General features: G+C 43.4%; 1 protein-coding gene across 4 annotated transcripts in view; it reads left to right on the forward strand.

Annotated features, from left to right (window-relative positions):
• Window positions 1–20,905, forward strand: part of LOC128742179 (F-actin-monooxygenase Mical) — a 158,038-nt gene that overhangs the window by 124,556 nt on the left and 12,577 nt on the right. For all 4 annotated transcript variants that reach the window (XM_053838450.1, XM_053838466.1, XM_053838441.1 and 1 more), the window contains exons 11-12: window positions 5,023–5,172; window positions 12,184–16,248. In XM_053838450.1, coding sequence (XP_053694425.1) covers window positions 5,023–5,172; window positions 12,184–16,248 — 4,215 coding nt within the window. The remainder of the gene's footprint in view (window positions 1–5,022; window positions 5,173–12,183; window positions 16,249–20,905) is intronic.

The raw sequence follows: 20,905 nt of genomic DNA on the forward strand, positions 1-20,905 counted from the left end.
CACCAATATCCAAGCAGCTACAGTCGTCTGCTGAAGTACCAGTAGGACCTTTCGTGAGTACCCCAACATCTGCTCGGAAGTCGTTAAATCAGAATTCAGTAGCTTCAATGACATCCAAGCAGCTACAATCGTCTACCGAGTTGCCGAGGGGTACTCCTGGCAACACTCCGACTTTAGCTAGGAAGACGTTGAGCCAAAATTCAGGTACCTCAGCGATATCCAAGCAACCGAAGCATGAGGTGGCGGCCGTGGGGACTCCTCCGAACACTCCAATTATTCCTAAAAGAACTGCCCAAGTTCCATTGTCTCAAATGACTATCGTTGAGCCGAAACTCACTGCCTCACAAACGTCTACAAATGCATCTACATCGCAAACCCATAAGGTCCCGATTCAGGCATCGCAGCCTTTGGAAACCCCGAAGCTTGTTCGTAAAATTACCGGACCTGAACAATCCAAATTGCCCGTGTCTTCTCCTGCCGTTGTACGTAAGGTTCAAAGCATCAGCAATTCGAATCCGACTTCAATGAATAATGTCATAGTCTTGGAAACGGACAATACAGCGAAGCCCAAGAAGTTGGATTCATCCAAGGATTCACAACCAACTTCGAGCGTAGATACTCAAGTAGTAAGTCATCCTCTGAAGGCCGTTGAATCAGCTTCCGTTCATGAATCAAAATTGCTTCCAACAGAAGCGAAAATCAATGGACAAAATGGTGAACTTCCTGCAGAAATATCCATTCAAAAGAGCAAGAAACTTCTGTCAAACTCAGAAAACCAATCAAAACAAGAAAGAAAACCGTCAAAGGATGACCTATGCTTCGAAGAATTACGCACGAAACATGAGGCCATTTTCAGTCAACAGCCACCAACTTCTACTGCTACGACACGCAGTGAGTTCTTTAAAGACCTTACCAAGACCGAAGATTCTCCCGTGGTGGACAGTAAACCCGTAGAAGTTCCACGTACGCTCTCCGAGTTCCGTAGTACGATTCTGGTAAAGCCGACACGCACGGAGGACAAAACCGACAGCGATATTGCACCCATTCTACGTGAGAAGATCAACGAGCTGGTGATGGAAATTATGCCCGGAGCTAGCCTGGACCAGATAGTCGACGAAATTCCGATTCCAGCCGAGCGCAAGAAGTCATCCTTCCAGAAAATGTTCAACAAACTGCAGCGTGCAAACACGATTGCCGCTCCGGAAGGATCCTCCCTGAAGAGCCTATTGACACCGGCGCCATCGTCAAGAGGTGATGAATACAAAATGGAAGTTGTTCGGGAGAAGCCCGTACAGTCGGACTCGAAAACTGCGGAGAAAACCGCGGCAAACGAACGCATTCAGATCAATTTGGAGCGAACGGCACAGATTAAGGAAAAGTACATCAAACAGAGAGCACCATCTCCTCCGAAATCTTCCGGAAGTCCCCCGAAACCGGTTACGGCGCAACCGTCGCTCGAACGAAAAGGTTCGTTCAAAATACAACCAACCGTGCCAGTCCGTGCTCCTACTCGGAAGACTCAATCTCCTCCAAAGCCAATGGAAAGCTCTTTGTCGGCCAAAAAATCACCTTCACCCGTTGACCGAAAATCCAATAAATCTGCAGAAAAAAGTCCAGCACCGGAAACTGTTCAGGACGTCAGGGAGACTACTCCCAAACGGCCTTTACCCGCTCACGGTGGATATTTGGACATAACTCCCATTCCTCCGGCTCGTAAGGGTTCTCGAAAATCGCGATCTCCGAGTGTGGTTTCCGAGGCTCTAAAAGTTTCCCTTAAAATGCCTGTACCCGTGGACATCGATCGCGAGGTTAGCATCCTAAGCCGCGATCAAACCAACCGAATGGTGAGCAACTTTGATGATCTGCTCGATAGCGTCGACAGTATGGAAGTGGTTGAGTTTGATGATCTGCTTGGGGAGACTTCAACTTCTACTGCCACCACCCGCGAAGAGAAAGTTGTGGACAAAAATACAGTCTCTAAGGAAAAGGTCACAAAACAACCGGAGAAGCCTGCAATTGTTACTTCTAAAAACATCCTATCCGAGGAACAATTCAACCAAACGTCCAAAGAATTGGCAGAGAAGTTCCTTAACTCAAAGTTGCCTTCTTCCCAGCAACTGTCGAAGGATCAACCCAAAAAGCTTGATACCAACGCGTTGATCACTACTTTGACGGAAACAACCAGCCTCCTGGAGAAACCAGAATTTGAACCGTCCAAGCCGGTGGCAAGTTCGGATTTGATAAATTCCTCTACGTCTACGCTGAACGAACTCAACACCCTACCGGACATCGTCAGTATGACACGCAAATCGTCGGCAACGGATGAAGTACCACCGGTCATCAAAGCATCGAGCCATCAGCCCGACAAGATCGAGCAAACAATCAAAGCTTTCCCTCAGGAAATTCAAGTGTACACACTGCATACCGCTGGAGACGGTGTCAACCGAACTCCAGCCGAACCACAGCCTTCGACCAGCGGCATGACCGGGGAATACGCTCACATCCTACGCGATATTACCTCCGGGTTGGTGGGTGCAGACTATGCCGCTCCGGTTATGTACGAACCACCGCCGGCGATTGACACAAAACCAAAATCGAATTTCACAACCTACAAGCAAATACTGGATGAAAGAGCCGGTGGAACGCCGGATCATCCATCGCGTCCCTTACGTAAACCGAAACCCATCGATCGAAGTGTCTCACCACTCGGTAAGCCCTTCGACAACTCCATCTGTATCGATCCGTGGCGTGCGAAGCGATCGGCTAGCATTGAAAATATAGCCATCGATCAGGTTTTCGTTAAACAAGATGACAAAGTCATCGACACATTCTACGTTGTTCCTGAACTGGGTCCACCTCTTAAGCGTAGATCGAAGTCGGTCGATCGCTTAACCGTACCCTCCACGTCCAAGGCCGTTGCACGGCAGCACAAAAAATCTTTCGACGAACTGCGTGACTACGGCTTCGACGTTGAGCCACCCGCGTCCTCAAAGCATCTGATCAACCCGAGATTGCGGCACTTCAACATCGACGAATCGGATGAAGATCTTCCCAGCCTGCAGGAGCATCGTAGACAGCAGTACATTAGAAAGTGCAAATCCACCGTGGATACTTCTAGGCTAGAAGTAGATGTCACTCGAGTAGATATAGATCGAGAATCTCCCATTCCTCGTAGCACAGATTTCTCTAAATGGGAAGCCATCTTGGACCGAGGTGTTCCGTACTATCAAGAACCGAAAGTTCACAAAAAGGAAGACGTAAAAGCATTGGAACGAAAACTGGAGGACATCAAAAGTGAATATAAACCTCGTCGAAAGGTCATGGGCAAAGGGGCTATTCCCAAGGATTATGATCCGGAAGAATACGTCCCTCGCATTAACCGTCGGGTGATCGATTCGTTCGAGATTCCCGATCCTAATCTCCCGAAATCATATGATCCGGAAGAGTATGTCCCAAGAGCTCAGCGAACCGCGCATCGCACAACACAGGATATTCCTACATCGACGGCCTCCCTTCAGAGACCGCCCAGATCGTCCGCCTATGAGACGGATGTTCCGATTACCCGAACCGGATCAAAATACCACGCCGAAACACTGCTCCTGGACGACATCCCCCACACCCTCCCGAGATCCAAAACATCCACACACGTTCCGTTCAGCTCTTCGCGATCGTACGATCTTCCATCGCGGGAGGTCGTACCCAGAGCTCAACTCTCGCGTCGAAACCTCACCGGTGGCAATCGCACCCAGCAACTACACGAAAAAGCCAACAAATTCCTTCGATCCCAAATAACTCGGAACGATCCAAATCCGTACATCCGCGCCCTAGCGGACAGCGATGACGACGACTACCCTCTCCCAATCACAAGCTCCAGCAGCAGCTCACATCGGGTTCCGATTACGACCACCAGTGCCATCTCCTCCTATCATCATCATCCAGTGTCCACCTATGGTACCTCGAACGCGGCCGCTCTGAGCCGCATCACCACCAAAGCCATCACTCAACCATCCCGTATGACTCACTACACTCGTAAGGACGTTCCATCCTCCTCGTCCACCGCCGGCGCTCGATCATACCACCACCGAGGGGGTGAATCTTCCAACAGTCGTCGGGAGAATTGCGCGATCTCCTAAACCCAATCGAAAGCGTTTCGTTGTTGTACATGTAGTTTTTACCTTTCGGCCATCAACTTCAAAACAAACAAACAAACAAACAAAAAAGACGCATCTCTAGACTCAAACACATCACTAGTAGTACTACGATCACCATTTTCGCATATTCTGATTGAGCGACCAACATAGAAAAATTCACTCCACCCATCCACCCACCCCAATTCTACTAAGTATGCACTCACGGAAATCTGCGGGTACGATTTAAGCTGAAATGAAGCGAATTGAAACAGACAAACAAAGAGGTAAAAAATTGTGTGAGTTTGTTTTGACAGTTGGCGTTGTTTGCTCACTCTTTCTCACACCGTTTTTGACTTGCGCGATTACTTTTTCTTTCTAATTCGCAGCTAATCGTTCTTTTGAAAATCATGATCGTTTCGTGGCAATTAACACCAATCAACAGAATTCTCGTGATTAACCTGTAACATCGATCTATCACATTCATTGTTACAGTTTCTTTGAGAAACTCACACATTATAAGTAGCACGCTGTACAGCAAAACAAAACAAAAAAAAACATCGCAAAGTAATCGATTCATTTTCAAATGCATTTTCACTAATAAAAAAATCGTTGTTGTTGAGCCTTCTTTCGATTAAATCGTACCCGATCGGGCAGCGAGCGAGATCGTTCCAGCAGTGTGGTTTGTTTTTGCGTTGTTCCTACTAACCTACTCTCGGCGGCTTATGAGCCTGAAATCGTTATGTCGCTTCTAACTTTGCTCTCAACTCTCAGAAATAATTGTTACTTGCGGCGCAATGTTATATGGTTTCAATCATGCAAATGTTTTGTTGTGTATCATAGTTTCACACGTGGCCAGAGTGATCAAAGGCTTTGTTTCGTTGTGTGTTTTCAGGGTGCATCCGATTCGGAATCGTGCTCGGAGGAAATCAACTCGGCGACGGAAATCTCCACCGATTCGGAGTTCGACCACGAACCAAGCCACCGGCTGCCGCCGCGGATTTTCATCGACGACACGCATCTGAAGCGACCGGCCAAAGTGCAGGTAGGGTAGATTTTCTTTTTCTTCAGTGTAACTTATCGCGTTGTCATTTTTGCTTAGATCCAACCTAGGTTCGTCCTAGTTCCAATCGAACGGCTGTCAAAGCGTTTTTTTTTTCACTCAGGTTGAACTTAGTTTCGCTCTCGGGTGAACTTTTTAGACGTCGGGTTCGCCCCGACTATACTGCTGTGAATCGCATAACAGTCCCATTTATATAGGAAACTCCATAGAAAATGGGACTGATATGCGATTCACGGCAGTATAAGCAATACATGAACAAACCGAAAATGTTTGTTTATTCTCCCGAACAAACAACAAACTCAACAAACTTTCTAATCACTTTCTAAGAACAAGTATTTATAGGATGACTGGGATTGTTTCTCAGTAAAATAGACTCTCTTATAATCAAAATAAGAGCACCATAATCAACAAACTCTTAGTTTTCGCAAAGGTTACATCCTAATATTACGCATAATTTCCTGGAATCGAATATTGTCCGAAACAGTAATGAAAAGTTGCTAGAAAATATTAAAAGTGTGGCATTTTGTGTTTCCAATTTTATCGAGCAAGCTCCCATGCGATGTACTCCAAGGAATTTAGATCCGATGACAAAGCAGGCCACTCTTGTGATGTTATGAAATGGGGTAAATTCTGACTACACCACTCTTGTGCTGCTTTTGGCTGATAAAAAGGAACAGAATCCTGTTGAAAGCAGTAGTTTTCATCTGGTATTAATAAGCAGAAGATTTTTAAACAAAATTTGCTCTGCAGTAATAGATGTTGATTAGTGGAAGTTTTAGATTTCCTGAAATTCCATCTGAAACCGGGTGATACGGGAGGCCTACACTTTCTTCCTTCCCCTTTATTATAAAGAGTCGAATGGAATTAAGGACCATTTCTGGTTCCAGTTGATTCTTTGGAATTCTCTCTGCGGTACATGCTACGCAGTTTGTCTAACCATTGACAAGAAAAATGATTGATTCAAATAATCATCATTTTCCAGGATGCTTTCAAGAGTGACTGGCGTCAGTATGGGAATAGCTTAGATCAGATCAGAAGTATTTAAGGTTAACATTAATTTTGTTCTACAATTTAAAGAAAACTGCTGCAGAAAAGCATCGAATGTTGGTCGAAGCTTTCGGCGAACATACTCTTGGAAATACTTTGAGTGGTTAAAAAGAAGAATGTGGAAAATTTTCGAAGAATGGATGAAAGACTGAAAGACAAGTCTTAGGCAGCTGTCTACTAAATCGGTTCCTTCTGTTTTATCCCCAGAGGTCAAACTTTGGACGTCAGTTGAACCCTTTCGCACGTCTCCGTTTACCTGATCCAGCTTATAAAGTACCCAAATGCAAATCCGGTTCTAAGCAGGCAAAGCAAAACGTTGTGTCCGTTCCCGAAAATGATAATTCGACAAACAAATTTTGACTTTACTTATCACGCATTCGTCCGAATAGTACAAATGAACAAATTTCTAATCTCGAGATGTCTCAAAAAACTGAAGTTATTAAACTAGTAGGAAAAGCTGCGGACGGTACGGTACTCCCCCGGAAGTGATGCAGCAATAAATAGTGATGCTGCTGATGACGCCATCTGGTTTTTTTAGCAGATTGTAAGCGGGTTGAGGATCAAACTTGACGATATCTTTCTAGCAACTATATAATGCAGCTGCGATGTAATTATGCTAACGGATACTGGATTAAATTACGGCATCAAATCACTACAGATTTTCGGTACCACATTCATTGTTTTCCGTTGTGGCCGATCCAATTTAAACAGCGACAAGCGTAATTTTGGTGGTGCGCTGATTGCTAGAGCGGCATGATTATTCCCGCCTTGACACATACTACGCTAATAGGTTGGAGCAAGTGTGTGTATCCGCTACCATATGGGGCCATCGTGTCCTGATGTGTAATATTTACATCCCTCCCGACAAAAGCCTGTCAGTTGATCTAATTGAAGAACAGATTAACACCTCGGCTGTGAACGCTGCAATAACGCCTCTCAAGACGACACTGTCTTCATGTGCGGCAATCACAATCAACCCCGCCTTGTATGGTGCAAAGACGAGAACCAACACTTCCTAACAACACTCGTTTAACTCCGGCGAATACAGCAATGGTCGATGGCATGGACTTCTTAAACATGAATCAAGTAAACCTACAGTTGAACAACAACGGTTGCTCTTCATCATTCTCCACTAAATGTCTGTATCAATGTTTATGGCGAATTTTCCGGATCACAATCAGTATTTGTCACTGATCACTGAGTACAGAGAACTCAATTTTCGAAAAACCAATTTCGACAGTGTTGCTGCTTACGTATCAGTTATGGATTGGAGCTGGGTTTACAATTGCGTGGATGTTCATAACATGGCCTCCAAGTTCAGCAACGTTATTCGTCAGTGGCTAAACTCAAACGATCCAGTGAAAATAAAACTAATTTCAGCGCCCTGGTGTACTCTCGTTCTTCGGAAAGCGAAACGAGACCGCAACTGCGAGGGCTTATATTTCAACTGTCATAAACTGACAACTATAGAAAACTAAATTCTGCACTTTAAAAGTCGTACATTCTAAGCGTACAGGTATAGTTTGGCTTGCGTCGGAATCCAAAGTCCTTTGGAGTTTTGTAAATACAAAGAGAAACATATCAGAGGGGTTGTGCACAAGACACGACCGCAAAGGTGACGTAGGACCACGTAAGTCTCTTTGTAGCGATAGTAGGATGTATCCATGTATGTAATAATACGATTCTTCATGTATACAACCTACATACGTAACGTTTATCAAAGTAGTAACATTGCATAGGTTCAATCCTCAACCGATTTTGCAGTTATATCCATGAACTGATTGAATCTATTTTATTAAATCGAAACCAAGTCAGTAACTAAACCAAACAGTAAATAAATTTTTATGATCTGTTTCTACGTTAAATAGTGCTTTTCCTTAGTTAATCGGTAGACGGTATACGAGTTTTCAAAAAGTTGAAAGGTTTGCGCAACTTTTCTGCGGCTTACAAAAGAACACTGATAATAAACCATTAACAAGCTGGAGACGTTTTGGAAGTTGCAGAAAATGTCGTCCGTGACCATAAAACTTATTGCCGTCATTGGTTGGTCGTCCGCAATAATGAAAAATTCAACTTTTTCCTCGTTGACTGTAATTATGGTATTAACTGGGCAAGAAAATATAATAAACTTTTCAATCGTTGTGTGGCCCTTAAAAGGACCGATTGTTTGATTATCATAATTCTTGCTTGCAATAAACTTGCACTAACGCACGTAACGTAATTCTCTGTTCGGTAAATTCGAGTAACGATAACCGCTAAGCAACGCTTATTACAACGGACCAACCGGAAAGCCTCAGCAGCTATGCGATCAACGAAGCCGTTCGTGTATGGTCTTGAATCACGATGAAATACCACTCCAAGTGGCCAGCTGCAAGTGACGTGGGATGCTTCCGGTCGTTTTGTTGTCGCGAGCAGCATATTTCCTGCCAATTCCAGAACTTCAGCAGTCAGATATTCCATCACGGCAGCGAAATGAGTGCTCCAGCTCTAACACACACACACGCTCAGTAGCCGACCGGGAACTGCAAACGTGCACGAGTTGACTTTCGTTTGCCCCGGCAAACGATGTTGGCAGTAGCTCAGCCAGCGTTTGAATAATGCTGTTCGCCGGCTTACCACGTATTATGTACCAGAGCAAGCGACAAGAATCGGCCACACCTATTTTTCATGGTCCTTCATTCTATCATCTACGTTAAATAAAATAGAGCATTCCAATTTCAGTCTGAACAAAAGAGCAAAGTTACCAGTGAGCCGTTCGCCTTTTGCTGCCAAAGAAAAATTACGGCCCTAAGTTCCAAGTTTCCTAGGTTTCATCAATTACCGAAAACCGTTCTTTAAAGAATGAACAAATTCTTCAATGAAGATGCAAAAGATGTTACTAAAACTTTCATTTTATTAAACCCATGGTTTTATGCATTTTGACGCTTGATCGACTACATTATATTTGTTGCTGGTATATTTGTTGGTTGCTTCTTACCTTTCGAGACGGCCAACTCAACCAGCAGCAACAAACAAACAGAAGCGCGACAGGTGGTCGGTTAAAATTATTTGATAAGAAGCGAACAATTAGAATCAGTCTAAAGTAAATAGAATTAAAATCAGTGAGCAAAAATTTCTCAAATCTTCATGAACATTATGTTTTGTCCTTAAAAGAACGATTTGTCGACGTGATACGTTGGAAATTGAAGCCTTCTTTTCCATCTTCTTGAGCAGCAACAAAACAGCTTGGATGCTTGGATGTTCGGAAAGACACTTCTCTGAGCAGTGGTGACACCGGACAGCAAGTGACGATAATTCTAATCGTTTCGGTGTTGCGGGCAGCATATTTCCTGCCAATTCCGGAACTTCAGCAGCCAGATATTCCTTCACGGCAGCGAAACGAGTGCTCCAGCTCTAACACACGTTCAACATCTGCTCAACAATTTTCGCTCGGATTCTATAGGGCGTAAATTACAATTATAAGGAAGCTTAACCCATAGCTTATATCGTATATATTCTGTCATCCGTGCTAGGGAAGCACTGACGAGAGAAGGCAAAAATATGAAAATAATTCAATTTTTCAATGACGCGCATTGAAAATCAATAGTTTTCTGTGTTTTCAATATTTTCCAAATCGATTTTCCGATCGATTGGTATAAATATCTTGGAAATCTATTGAAAATTGACTGAATTATAAGCCGAAGCGTGAAAACGCGTTTCTACTTTGATGACGTCATTTCCAACAACCAATCACGAAGCAAGAATTCTGGTAAAACATAGGTTCATTATTTTCAATTTTTCAATAGTTCAACATCAAGAATCCATATTTTCTTCATTTGGGTCAATTCTTAGAAGATTTTCCGATCGATTGGTGTAAGAATATTGAAAATCGATCGGAAAACCGCTGAGCTATTAGCGCTTAAAACCTATCATTTTTCGTGAAACTCGCATTTTTCGATTTTTTGGAATGACACCCTATCTTAAAACTTGCCGTAAGAGTCCTACGTCAAAAACAGTCAATCCCATCCAACGTTATTTACAACGGCAGAGAATGTAGAAATGAAACGGAAGCATGTGATTTCTTTGCGATACATTTGGCTATTATCTTTCAAGCCGAACAATCGTCTGATGCAGACACCAAGCTTGCCGCCTCTAAAATCACTGCCTCAAAAAAGTAAAAAAGCTCTTACGTTCCTTTTTTGTCGCTGACCTAGTATGTTTGCTGCGCCATTAGCCTTGATTTTCAACCGGTCATTCGTGCGAGGAGAATTTCCTGCGAGCTGAAAGCTGTCATACATGTTTTCTGTGTGTAAAAATGGTGATCGTCGTGACGTCACGAATTACCGTGCGCTCACGAGCCTTTTCGCCGCGTCGAAACTGTTCGAGATTATTCTCAACGACCGAACCCTGCAAGCCATAAAGTCTTATATCTCCTCTGACCAGCATGGATGGTTTCGTTCCAGGTAGATCAATGACTACGAACTTGTTAGTGTTAATGGTAATAAAACCATTTGTTCAATGACTATCATAATGGAAGGTAAAGCGCAAGTTGATGACATCTATACAGATCTAAAGGCGGCTTTCGACAACACTGACAATGAAGATTGGTATCGTGGTTTTCGTGCTATCTATCTGGAATAACGCTGCATGTCAAGCAAGACAATTGCGTGTCTTCGTCATTTGTTATTATGTCTGGTATTCCGCAAGGAAGCAATTTGGGACCACTTTTGTTAGTCATTTTCTTCAACGATGTGGCATTCTCGCTTGGTTATAGATGCAAACTAATTTGAGGTGATGATTTAAAAATCTACGTAGTGGTACGCTGTCAAAAGGACAAAAAGTAGGAGTCAGAACGACTACTTGTTAAGCGCTCTTTCACCATCACTCTAGAATTTTCATTACTTTCTTTTACCGTCCCTTCGTCAATTGTAAAAGAACTATTGTTTCAAAAAATGTCAATTGTATTTCAAGGTCAAGACAAAAACACGTGGTTGGTCTAAATTGAAGCTGTTCTAGCAGTACTCGGTGTCGAAATTACGAGAAAAGTTATGTGATTTTTTCCATTCAACTTTTCCCGTACTATTTAAGTGAATTCAACGTAGTTTGGATTAGTATGCGTGCATTTACATGAAAATCAGATAAATGTTATTGTATTTTCCAATAATATTCAACTGAAAGTCACGTAACACCCTGTAGAGAAATTTACGTGTGGATTATTTGGCGTGTACGTAGGTTGCCTTACTAGGGCTACCAACTCTTGTGATGGAGCTGCCACCTAAGTTTTAAATGCCAAGACACCACGTTTTTTAATTCAGCCGCCCGCTCCGTATCAGACGCTGTCGTGAATCGCTCCTAACATAGAGTGCGGGCACTTTCTAGGGTGAGGAATCTAGAGCCGTCAAGAGGCTTTCCTGACATTGGAACAGAATGCTCATGACCGGAAAGTCTGCCTACATTCTATAAGGCGCATAATATAGCAAAATCAAATGTGTAGCTTGTAGGGATGTCTTGCCAGCAACGATATCCAAGCTGGATCGGTTTGGGGACAATCAGCTAACGACGAAACCAGACGATTCCATGCCATTCTAACCGAAATATTGTATATGTGATAATTTTTTAGTGTCAACGTTTGCTGCGATCATATTCGGCTGTCAACGGGAAAGGCGAACTAGTGAATGCGCTGGGCTAAGCTCTCTTGATAGCAGCACAATGCCGAATGCAGAGTGTAACTTTTTATTTGTACAACTTGTCAGGGAATTATTTTTATCGGTCCTCAAAGATTAACTATTGCTTTTCCTGTTACAGTTGTTGAACTGTTAGATTTAAACCTCTTAGAAATCTAAAATATTTAAAGAACACACAAAATCCCAATTTCTGCTAAAATCATTTTTACGCCTCCTTAAATTAGATTTCTTTGACCTACCTATAGATAGATGATATTAAATAATCGCAACTCTTTCTCCCCAGGTTAAACAAATGACAATCGAGAACGGTGTTCGGATGCGTCGCCAATTCCCAGTTGGAGCCAACGCAAACTCGCGCCAACATACGGCGGACAATCAACATCAGCGAGCCAATGAACCGTCGTACCCATTCAGCAGCAGCAACAACAACAACCGAAAGGACATACATCTCGAGTTCAAACCGCTGGTGGAGGTAGATCCCAGCATCAAGCTAAGCCAGCACCGGGCACCTCTCTCCATCCCCCGGCCGGGTGACTATACGCTCAGCAAAACCGCCAGCACCGAGGGCATCGCTTCGAAGAAGAGCTTGGAGCTGAAGAAAAAGTATCTGCTCGGGGAGTCACTCACCGGCGGGGGTGTGTTGAAAAGTGGTTCCGCATCGGCGCTGGATTCGAAGTTTAAAAGCTTTCACTCGAATATCACGGAGTGTCAGAAGTTGCTGCACCCGGCGCCGGAGGTTAGTCCGGCGATGCAGACTTTCCTGCAGAAGACGGCTTCGGTCGGGCAGATGGAGTCGGCGCTGCCGACGTTGCTTTCGCTAAGGAAGGAGGCTCTGATGGCAGCCGGCAGGAATGATGAGAAGGAGAATGTGTACGATGGGAAGATTGTTGGCGGTGGAGGGTTGAAGCGTTATGCCGAAACCATTAATGCGACGCTGGTGGAGAATAAGTTGAATGAAATGAAAAAGGAGGATCAACTGAAGAAGGAAGATGACTGTAAGAAGGATGATCGACCGAATAATAATGAAGAGCTGTTGATTGAGACTATCAGTTTGATAACTCCGGAGAAGATTAGGAAACGGGAGGAGCAAACCGAGGAGGAAAATAAGAATGTGGAGCAGAGTAAGGGGAATGGGGGGCACGATGACAAGATCGTTGAAATTAAAAATATTTCCAATCTGAAGCATATGTTTATTGATTTGACGGCGGATTCTCCGAACTGTGATAGATCGTTGGTGGAGACCACGTTGAATTTTAGCATGACTGCTCCGTCGGCTAGGGAAATGAAGACTTTATCGCAAACCAATGGTGCTTTGAAGAATAACGTTCCGGATATTATCAGTAGCATCAAGATGGATAGTAATGATAACAAGGTTCATGATGATGATGATGCGGTTGATGTTGATGATGACGGTCAGGACGAACGAGCAAGGAGTCCGGCGCATGAAACGTCAATACAAGTTCCCGACGTCCCCTGGGATAATGAAGCCGAAGAAGAGGATGATGACTCGGATGAGTCGGATAGCATTTCTGAATCGGCTTCCAGCACTTCCAGTGTTGATGATATTCCTCATTTTATTCTGGACTCTACGACCAGTCCGGAAACGCAAAACACTGATGAGAGGTTCGTTCCACGGGTGGAAATTCGTGATACCACCGGGGAGTTGATGCAGATTGATAGTTTGATGATTATCGACGGGAAGTATATAGGAGATCCGGAGGATCTCAAGTTGTTGGAAAAGTTACCACCGGATACTAAGATAGCTGCGGAAATTGCCCAACAGGAAATGAATTTGGATAGTATCATGGTTACGGAGGATGTTCACGATATCAAGGAAGAAAAAGCGGAGCTAAAGACGCCCACTCCTCCAGAAGAGACGACGCCTGATAAAATTCCAGCACCTATACCATTGCCAGTACTAGAACTTGAACCTCATGAGGGCACTCCTCCTCCGATACCGCCAGCAGCGCCAGTCTCGAAACCATCTAGTCCTACCCAACCGAAGCCGGATCTCAAATTCGACACCCGCAATGAAAATAAGCTAGAATCGATGATCAACCTTCCCCTGGTGCTCGATCAGATCCCGGCCGATCAACCCGTACAGAAACCACGCCACCTAAGTTTCACTGCCCCACGCAAATCACCCGATACGGACGCCGAGAAGACCCCGCTAGCTCCCACTCAGCTCCTTCCACAGCTGGCAAAAGCGGAAGGAGGCGACGGTGGTTCCGAGTCGGAAACGGAAGTGACTACGCAAAATCTCACCGAAACGGAACTCTCGGACTGGGCGGCCGATGATGCCGTGTCGGAAAATTTCGTTGACATCGAATTTGCCCTGAACTCGAACAAAGGAACGATCAAACGCAACAAACCAAAGCACGGTCGGCTGCAACAGAAGAAACTGATTGCGCAAGCCATGCCGTTGGGGCCGAAGCTGCTGGCGAAAAAGCAACCCCGTGCCCCGGAAGCCGAAGATGGTATTATGAAGAATTTGGCTGTTGAGGACATTGAATTTATGGACACGGGTTCGGAGGAGGAAAGTTGTATCGAGAGTTACTCCGCTACCAATCGGCAAATGTTGAAAAATCGTGGTTATGTGGAATTTGTGGACCCCTGCAAAGACTCGTCGCCGACAATTCTACATTCGGTCGGAAATGGTCAGGGTTACGTACCTTCTCTGGTCACGAAAACAAGAGTAGTTGAGGCCATCAATAGGCAGGTAGCAGGAGTGGATTACATCGAGCAGGGCGCCTATCTTCTTAACAATGGAGGAAATGTTCCGAAAGATGACACTCAAACACCGATGAATGAAGTTCAACCATCGAAGATTACTTTCGGTGCGTTGGCCGCGCAGAACAAAGCCTTGACTCAGCCAGGAAGTGAGCCGTCACAACCCCAGCTACAACAGCCCGACAGTTTCAATGACATAGAAGAAGATAGTTTGTTGGTAGTGACGTCCTCGCAGGGAACAGCCACCACTACGGAGGAAAGTGAAGCTCCTACCATTGTAGCTGGTACCACCGACCGGACGGCAACAACAACAACCGGTTCAGGAGGCAGTAGCGGAAGGTGTAGCGTAAGTTCCTTCGGTTCCAAGCATGTGGAAGCGGCGGATAAGTCATCAAGCAGCCCCGTTCGGAAGGTTTCTACCGAATCCAGCTCCGCCGGTAAGCGTGGCAGTTTGGATCGGAACTGCCGTAAAGATTCCCTCAAAAACAGTATCGAAGATATTGGCTATGATGAGTACGTAAAACGGTTGCAGCAGAAGATTGCGCAAATTAGCAATGCCAGAGACTCACTGGAGGTGAAGAAAAGCAAGCGAAAGTCCTCCAAAGGCGAGCTGGGACAAGAGGTTGTCATTACGGAGATACCGCCTACGCTGCAAGAAACCACGAAAAAGCCGGTCACTAGCAGTATTTACACCGAGCAAAGTGCAATTGAGGTGCCAAAGAGCGTAGAAAAGAAAATCGAAGAAATTACCAAGGAGCGAGTGAAGCAAAAGGATATCATTCACGATCTAGTCATGGATAAGCTGCAAACAAAGAAACAACTAAACGCGGAGAAACGCATGAATCGAATCCGCAATCGAACCAACGCTCTCGGCGGTCAATCACCGGTCACTCCGAACAGTCAGCCGCAACCTAGCCCCATCGCGATGACGGACACCGCTCCATCGTACCATCCGATTGCGCCGGAACGGCGAAACCGATTGCTGGGAACGACGGAACAGCTCGAAACAGCGGCGCCCAAAGTTTCGCTGTACAGTTCAGCATCATTCAAACATCCTGCCACGGTGTCTCCGCCGGTGTCACCCAACAAGGAGAATATTGCCTTCAACACTCCTGCCTCTGCCATATACAACATCTCAGCAACACCACGAACCACCGTTGCTAAGCCTCCGCCGGATGAATCGCTCACTCTAACCGAGCAACTTCGCGAGGAAGCACGAGCTCGCGCTCGGTTAAAATCCAACCAAGACCTGGGTCTCTCCCCGGAGGATCGCGTTCTACTGTTACGTAAAAAGTTCCACATCAATCTACGGGAGTTGAACGACCAGCAGGAAACCCCACAACAGCAGCAGCAGCTGCTGCCGCAAAACAAATCCGACGATCTAAAGTTCAAGGAGCGTCACCACGGTTCCACCGTGGCAGCACCCAAGCTAATGACCTCCAAAAGTGTAAACGACGTTTCGATGCTGAAAAATCTTACCAACAACGATCCAGATTTCATTTCGCCATGCTTGGACACTGCACATGGCAGTGCCGACGCCGGCTCGGCTGCGATGTTCGTCGTTGGCAGCAAGCTGAACGATTACGTTTCCGATCCGAACCTGATGCAGAGTCCGAGTGTAAGTATATCCCGTATTTGTTGAATTGTTTGTTTTATTCTTCGACTACGACTATTTTGTACAGAATGAATCATTCACTACATAAATCCTCTGTTGGATTAATTCCCTAGTTATATTTAAAAACTAACAGGCCTTTCTCGGTGCTACAACTGATGTTTCCTACGAAAGAACCAGCATCTTAGACTGTTTGGTTTTTGAAACAACACAAAAGTAGCACACGGTTGAAAAAAGTAGAACAACAAGTAGAAACAAGTTGTGTACGGAGGAGAATTTAGGAGGGCTTTGGGAAAAAATTACAAACAAACCACAAGGGTTCCTATGGGCAATCCGTTAGTCTCACTTCTGAATGAATAAGGTATTTTTCAAAAGTGCCATACAGGTTTGGAGCGATGAGTTCCAAAAGCCCAAATTAAAATTGTATACGTGAGAATGAGTTAAGAGGCTTATCTATGACAAAAAGATAGTATTTAAAAAAATATGAGGTCTTCAGTTTTCACAGAAGCAAATTTTCTGATTTTTTCGGGCATCGTTTGTTCTAAACATTCATAGCATCTAAACCAACGATCGTAGAACACATATTTTTGGATAACAAAAATTTCACGACAGCGCTATTTTTATTTCTGAATTATAGTCAAAAATCTGCTTGACAAGCACTGTTTTTTATGGACACGAAACAAGCACTATTTTTTATGAAAAAGGAAGCAAATTTTCTCTTCTGTGAAAAAATATCTGAAAATTATTCAGTATTTCAGTTGACATGACTCATAAAAGAACATCTTTGAAAAACTATCGTTCTACACATTTTGCTTGCTTGCTTGCTTTGTTTGCTCTCCAAATGCTGCGGGACTACATTAAATATTTTATCAATTGAAAGATTTTTTTAAAGGGATTCCAATGTTGTGTGGTCCTTGCTTACGGCATGGGTCTGTTCCTAGCAGTTTTCGCCATATGAAGGGCATTTGACTCTACTTTTCTAGGAGTACAGAAATGCATTGATCAATAACTCTGCAACCCACTGGAATAAAACCGATCTTTTTACGCCAAAAGAAAGCAAATTTCATGTAGCTTCCGACGGCAGTCATTTCAGGTTAGTCATTTCGGCCCAATTTTCTCAGTTAACGGCGCCAAGTTAAATGCTACCTTACCTACCTTATTTTACCAAAACTACAAAAAACAATCTGGTGCTGTAAACAAACACCAAACTGTTCGAATACATATAAAAATAACTTTATTTTCGTGAAAAAATATTTGATTTATCCCAGCAAAACTTAGAGATATTCACTTCTATTGACCAAAACAATAAAAAACAAGCATGTAAAAAAGCAAAGCCATGGGTGTAAACGTCTTTAAGAACTTGACGCCTCTTTGAGGACAGACTTCACAGCCAGCTGTGTACAGGATAGTTACGGAGCTAGTGCAACAATCTGCAGCATCGCCTAGCCGAGATTTAAACATTCGTCAACTGCCTTGTAAGGACAGCCTCGTATTCCGAAGCTAACTTGGCAGTTTAAACCATATATCGTAAACAAATACCAAGTCGTCGGATTCCACTTAAAGATAGCTTATTCATGTCAAAAAAGGATCAATTTTACCCCAGCGGAATCAGGAGTTATGAACCTTTACAGCACAACATGTCAAGAAAAATAGGGTAAAATACCCTTCTTTTTGCAAAAAAAAACATCTAGAAACAGATGCGTGCCGTGAATAAGCATCGCACCATTGGAATTCTTATAAAAATATATTTCTTTTGACATCAAAAGATTTATGCAATACGCCTGAATTGTTGCAACATACTGCTCATTCCAGTACAGATGAAATGAACTCAGCATTGCCAGCCCGTCTCCCAGTTGGCCTCGAGGTACGATGCTGGGGTGACATTGCGATTCTCGTTTCGAGTGATTTTGGTTCGTTTCGCCCATTTGTTTAACGTGGTCGAAACGAACCAAAATCACTCGAAACGAGAATCGCAATGTCACCCCGCTTCTCTTAAAACAGTCGTCGTATATTCGAATCTCAATTGAGAGAGGCTGTTAGAGTTAATAGGATCGTAGGACTGGCCCCGCAATTGTCCTGTACTCTAACAGCTGACTGCGAAGTCTGTAACGGAATGTAACATCTAGGCTTCATTTTGCTTTATTGGCAACCTGAAACCAACGATTCGAGTGAATCACTTGCGTTTATGTTCATGTTTTTTTTTCTCTCCTGTAGAGCCATATTACAACTGCGTCCATTGATAAGGAATTTTGTTGTATGACCCATATTTGATTAGGTGCTAGTTAGATATCCTATCACAATTAAGGTGTGATGGACAATGGTTAACATAGCACACGGTTCCAGTTAGGCTCGACTCGTTTTATAAAGCCTAATACCCTACCAGGATCACTTTGCCAAATTTCGAAATGCTCTAATAACCCCTTTCCAAAGATTGACATCCTTTGATTGAATAATGCTCCACAGTTGCAGAGTATACGTTCAGCAGTTTATATCTAATCGGCAAAAACGACATTCAGTAGTATCATTTTTACCTATGTTCATGTTGTTCTTTACATTCATTCTTTCTCGACAATAGTGAATGAAATCAAATGTGAATCATTTATTCATTCATTCATTTTGAATCGCCGACAGTGGCAAAAGAAATATAATAAACGTACATATTACTAGCGAAGTTTTAATCAATTTCCTTCAATTAGTTTTGGTTGAGAAAGTCAAACACTGTCAGCAGTTCAGTAGTGATATTCATGAGCTGACAGATAAAAGAATGCTAACAGGGGTAAAACTGTATGCGCAGAATGGGCTTTATATTCACCTACATACAGGGCTGCCAATTTATTCGAGCATTCCCAAGTAACAATACCAAGTTTTATTACGTTCGTATAGTGGTTTTATGACCAATTTCATAAAACCGCTAGTAAACTATGAGCTCCACCAGAACTTTCTGATGACCGCTGTAAAACTGCTTTCTGACCAAGTGGCCCACTCTTCAGAATGTTTTCAAAACCGCTATAAGAATCAGGTTATAAGCTCAAGTAGTCGTAATACGCTCTGCTGAAAGTAGCAATAAAACCAATTAAGCTTTCGCTGCTTGACAGCCATCGCCATAATTTAAAAATGCTTTTCGCTTTTCTGGCAAACGCTAAATAAGTTCGCTAGCTTTTTAACTTATATCCGTGAGCAGAAAAGTTTTAGTTTTACTGACAGATCATTCTGAACGATTTGGTTCATAGCGACCAGGATAAAATATCCCATAGAATATTTATAAAATTTTAAGCAATTTCGTTGGTTTGCACCATGTGCGCATTTAAGTTCATCGTGCATTTTGATATGATAGGTCGATAAAATCAGCGGGCCACTGAAATTCAGCAGTTTTCGAAAACTAGTTGTTTTAACAAATTGAAAATATTTAGTTAGTCAATCTCAATTTCTAGCAAAATCATTTTAGTTGCTTCCTCTGACAGGAAAACCGATTGATAATAACTTTCTCCCTGCAAAATACTTTGCTTTGATGAATTGTTGTTTACGAGCTAAAACAAAATACTAGAATATGGCAATATGGCTTCGCATAAAAAAAATATTTTGGTGTTGAACTTTGGTATTCTTCATAATAGCAGCAAAAATACTGTTTGGTCAGGATGTTACCGTTTTAATAACTCCATAAAACTAACAGATTTATTGCGGTTTGACAAGTAACCGCGATAAGATCAATTTTGATTGGTGCGCCATTTTGTGTTGTTACGCCACACGTGGTAATATAAGCAACTAGCAACCACAATAAATTTGCTGTATTAACAGTTTTATTATGGTTTTCTAGCTAGCTATAAGTGTGATTGGACCCGTATCCTCTTGGTATTGCGCAATACCACAATAAACCCAGAGGTAATGATTAAGACCGAAATAAAACCTTTATAAAATTCAAGTAAAACCAAGTGGCTTTAGAATTACTACTTAGGTTGACAATGGTATGGAGAAGGCACAAAAATAACAAAGGTGATTCAAATAGTGTTACAAATAAACCCATTGCAAGCCATGGGCGCTAGTCTGTAAGTCACGTCGAGTTTCATTTTGCTCGACTAGTACACTTTTGGTATTATGTAAGTCACACGTGACACGATTTTGTCGAGTAACTCGACTGAGTCGACCACTAAACAGCTAGCGACGCGACTGTCAGCAAGTGATACCTGACCTTGCTATGTTTTGGTTATGCACTGAGTCGCTATATGCTGCCCGTTCACTCCGCACTCGACATTCGACAGTGATTAAGTCGAGTCGACATGCTCGACGTGACTTACAGAATAGGCCCCCCTTCTGCTGAACGTTGGTTTTAAACTCGCTTCGCAGAACCTCATGAAAGACGTCTCGGCAAAATAATGTTTTAGGGAATAATTATAAATCGTGTGTTTTAGTAGAATTCACGAATAAAATCGAGGAAAACGTTTAAGAAATTTCATTGACTCACGGCGGTCTATAAACTTGTCACACTGATGAAGGTTACAAGTTGTAACCGAAATACGGGTGTAGCGACTCTATCTTCCACGTTACGAATTTTGGGAGTAAATCTCGATCAATCCCTGCAAAGTAGAATAAGCCGCGTGGCTCAGAAAGTAGAACGGCCATTTCTAAGAATGCGCGGCCCAGTTTGCCAAGGGCTCGCAGCGAAACT

The sequence above is a fragment of the Sabethes cyaneus genome, chromosome 1, assembly GCF_943734655.1.
Source record: "Sabethes cyaneus chromosome 1, idSabCyanKW18_F2, whole genome shotgun sequence".
NCBI lineage: Eukaryota > Metazoa > Arthropoda > Insecta > Diptera > Culicidae > Sabethes > Sabethes cyaneus.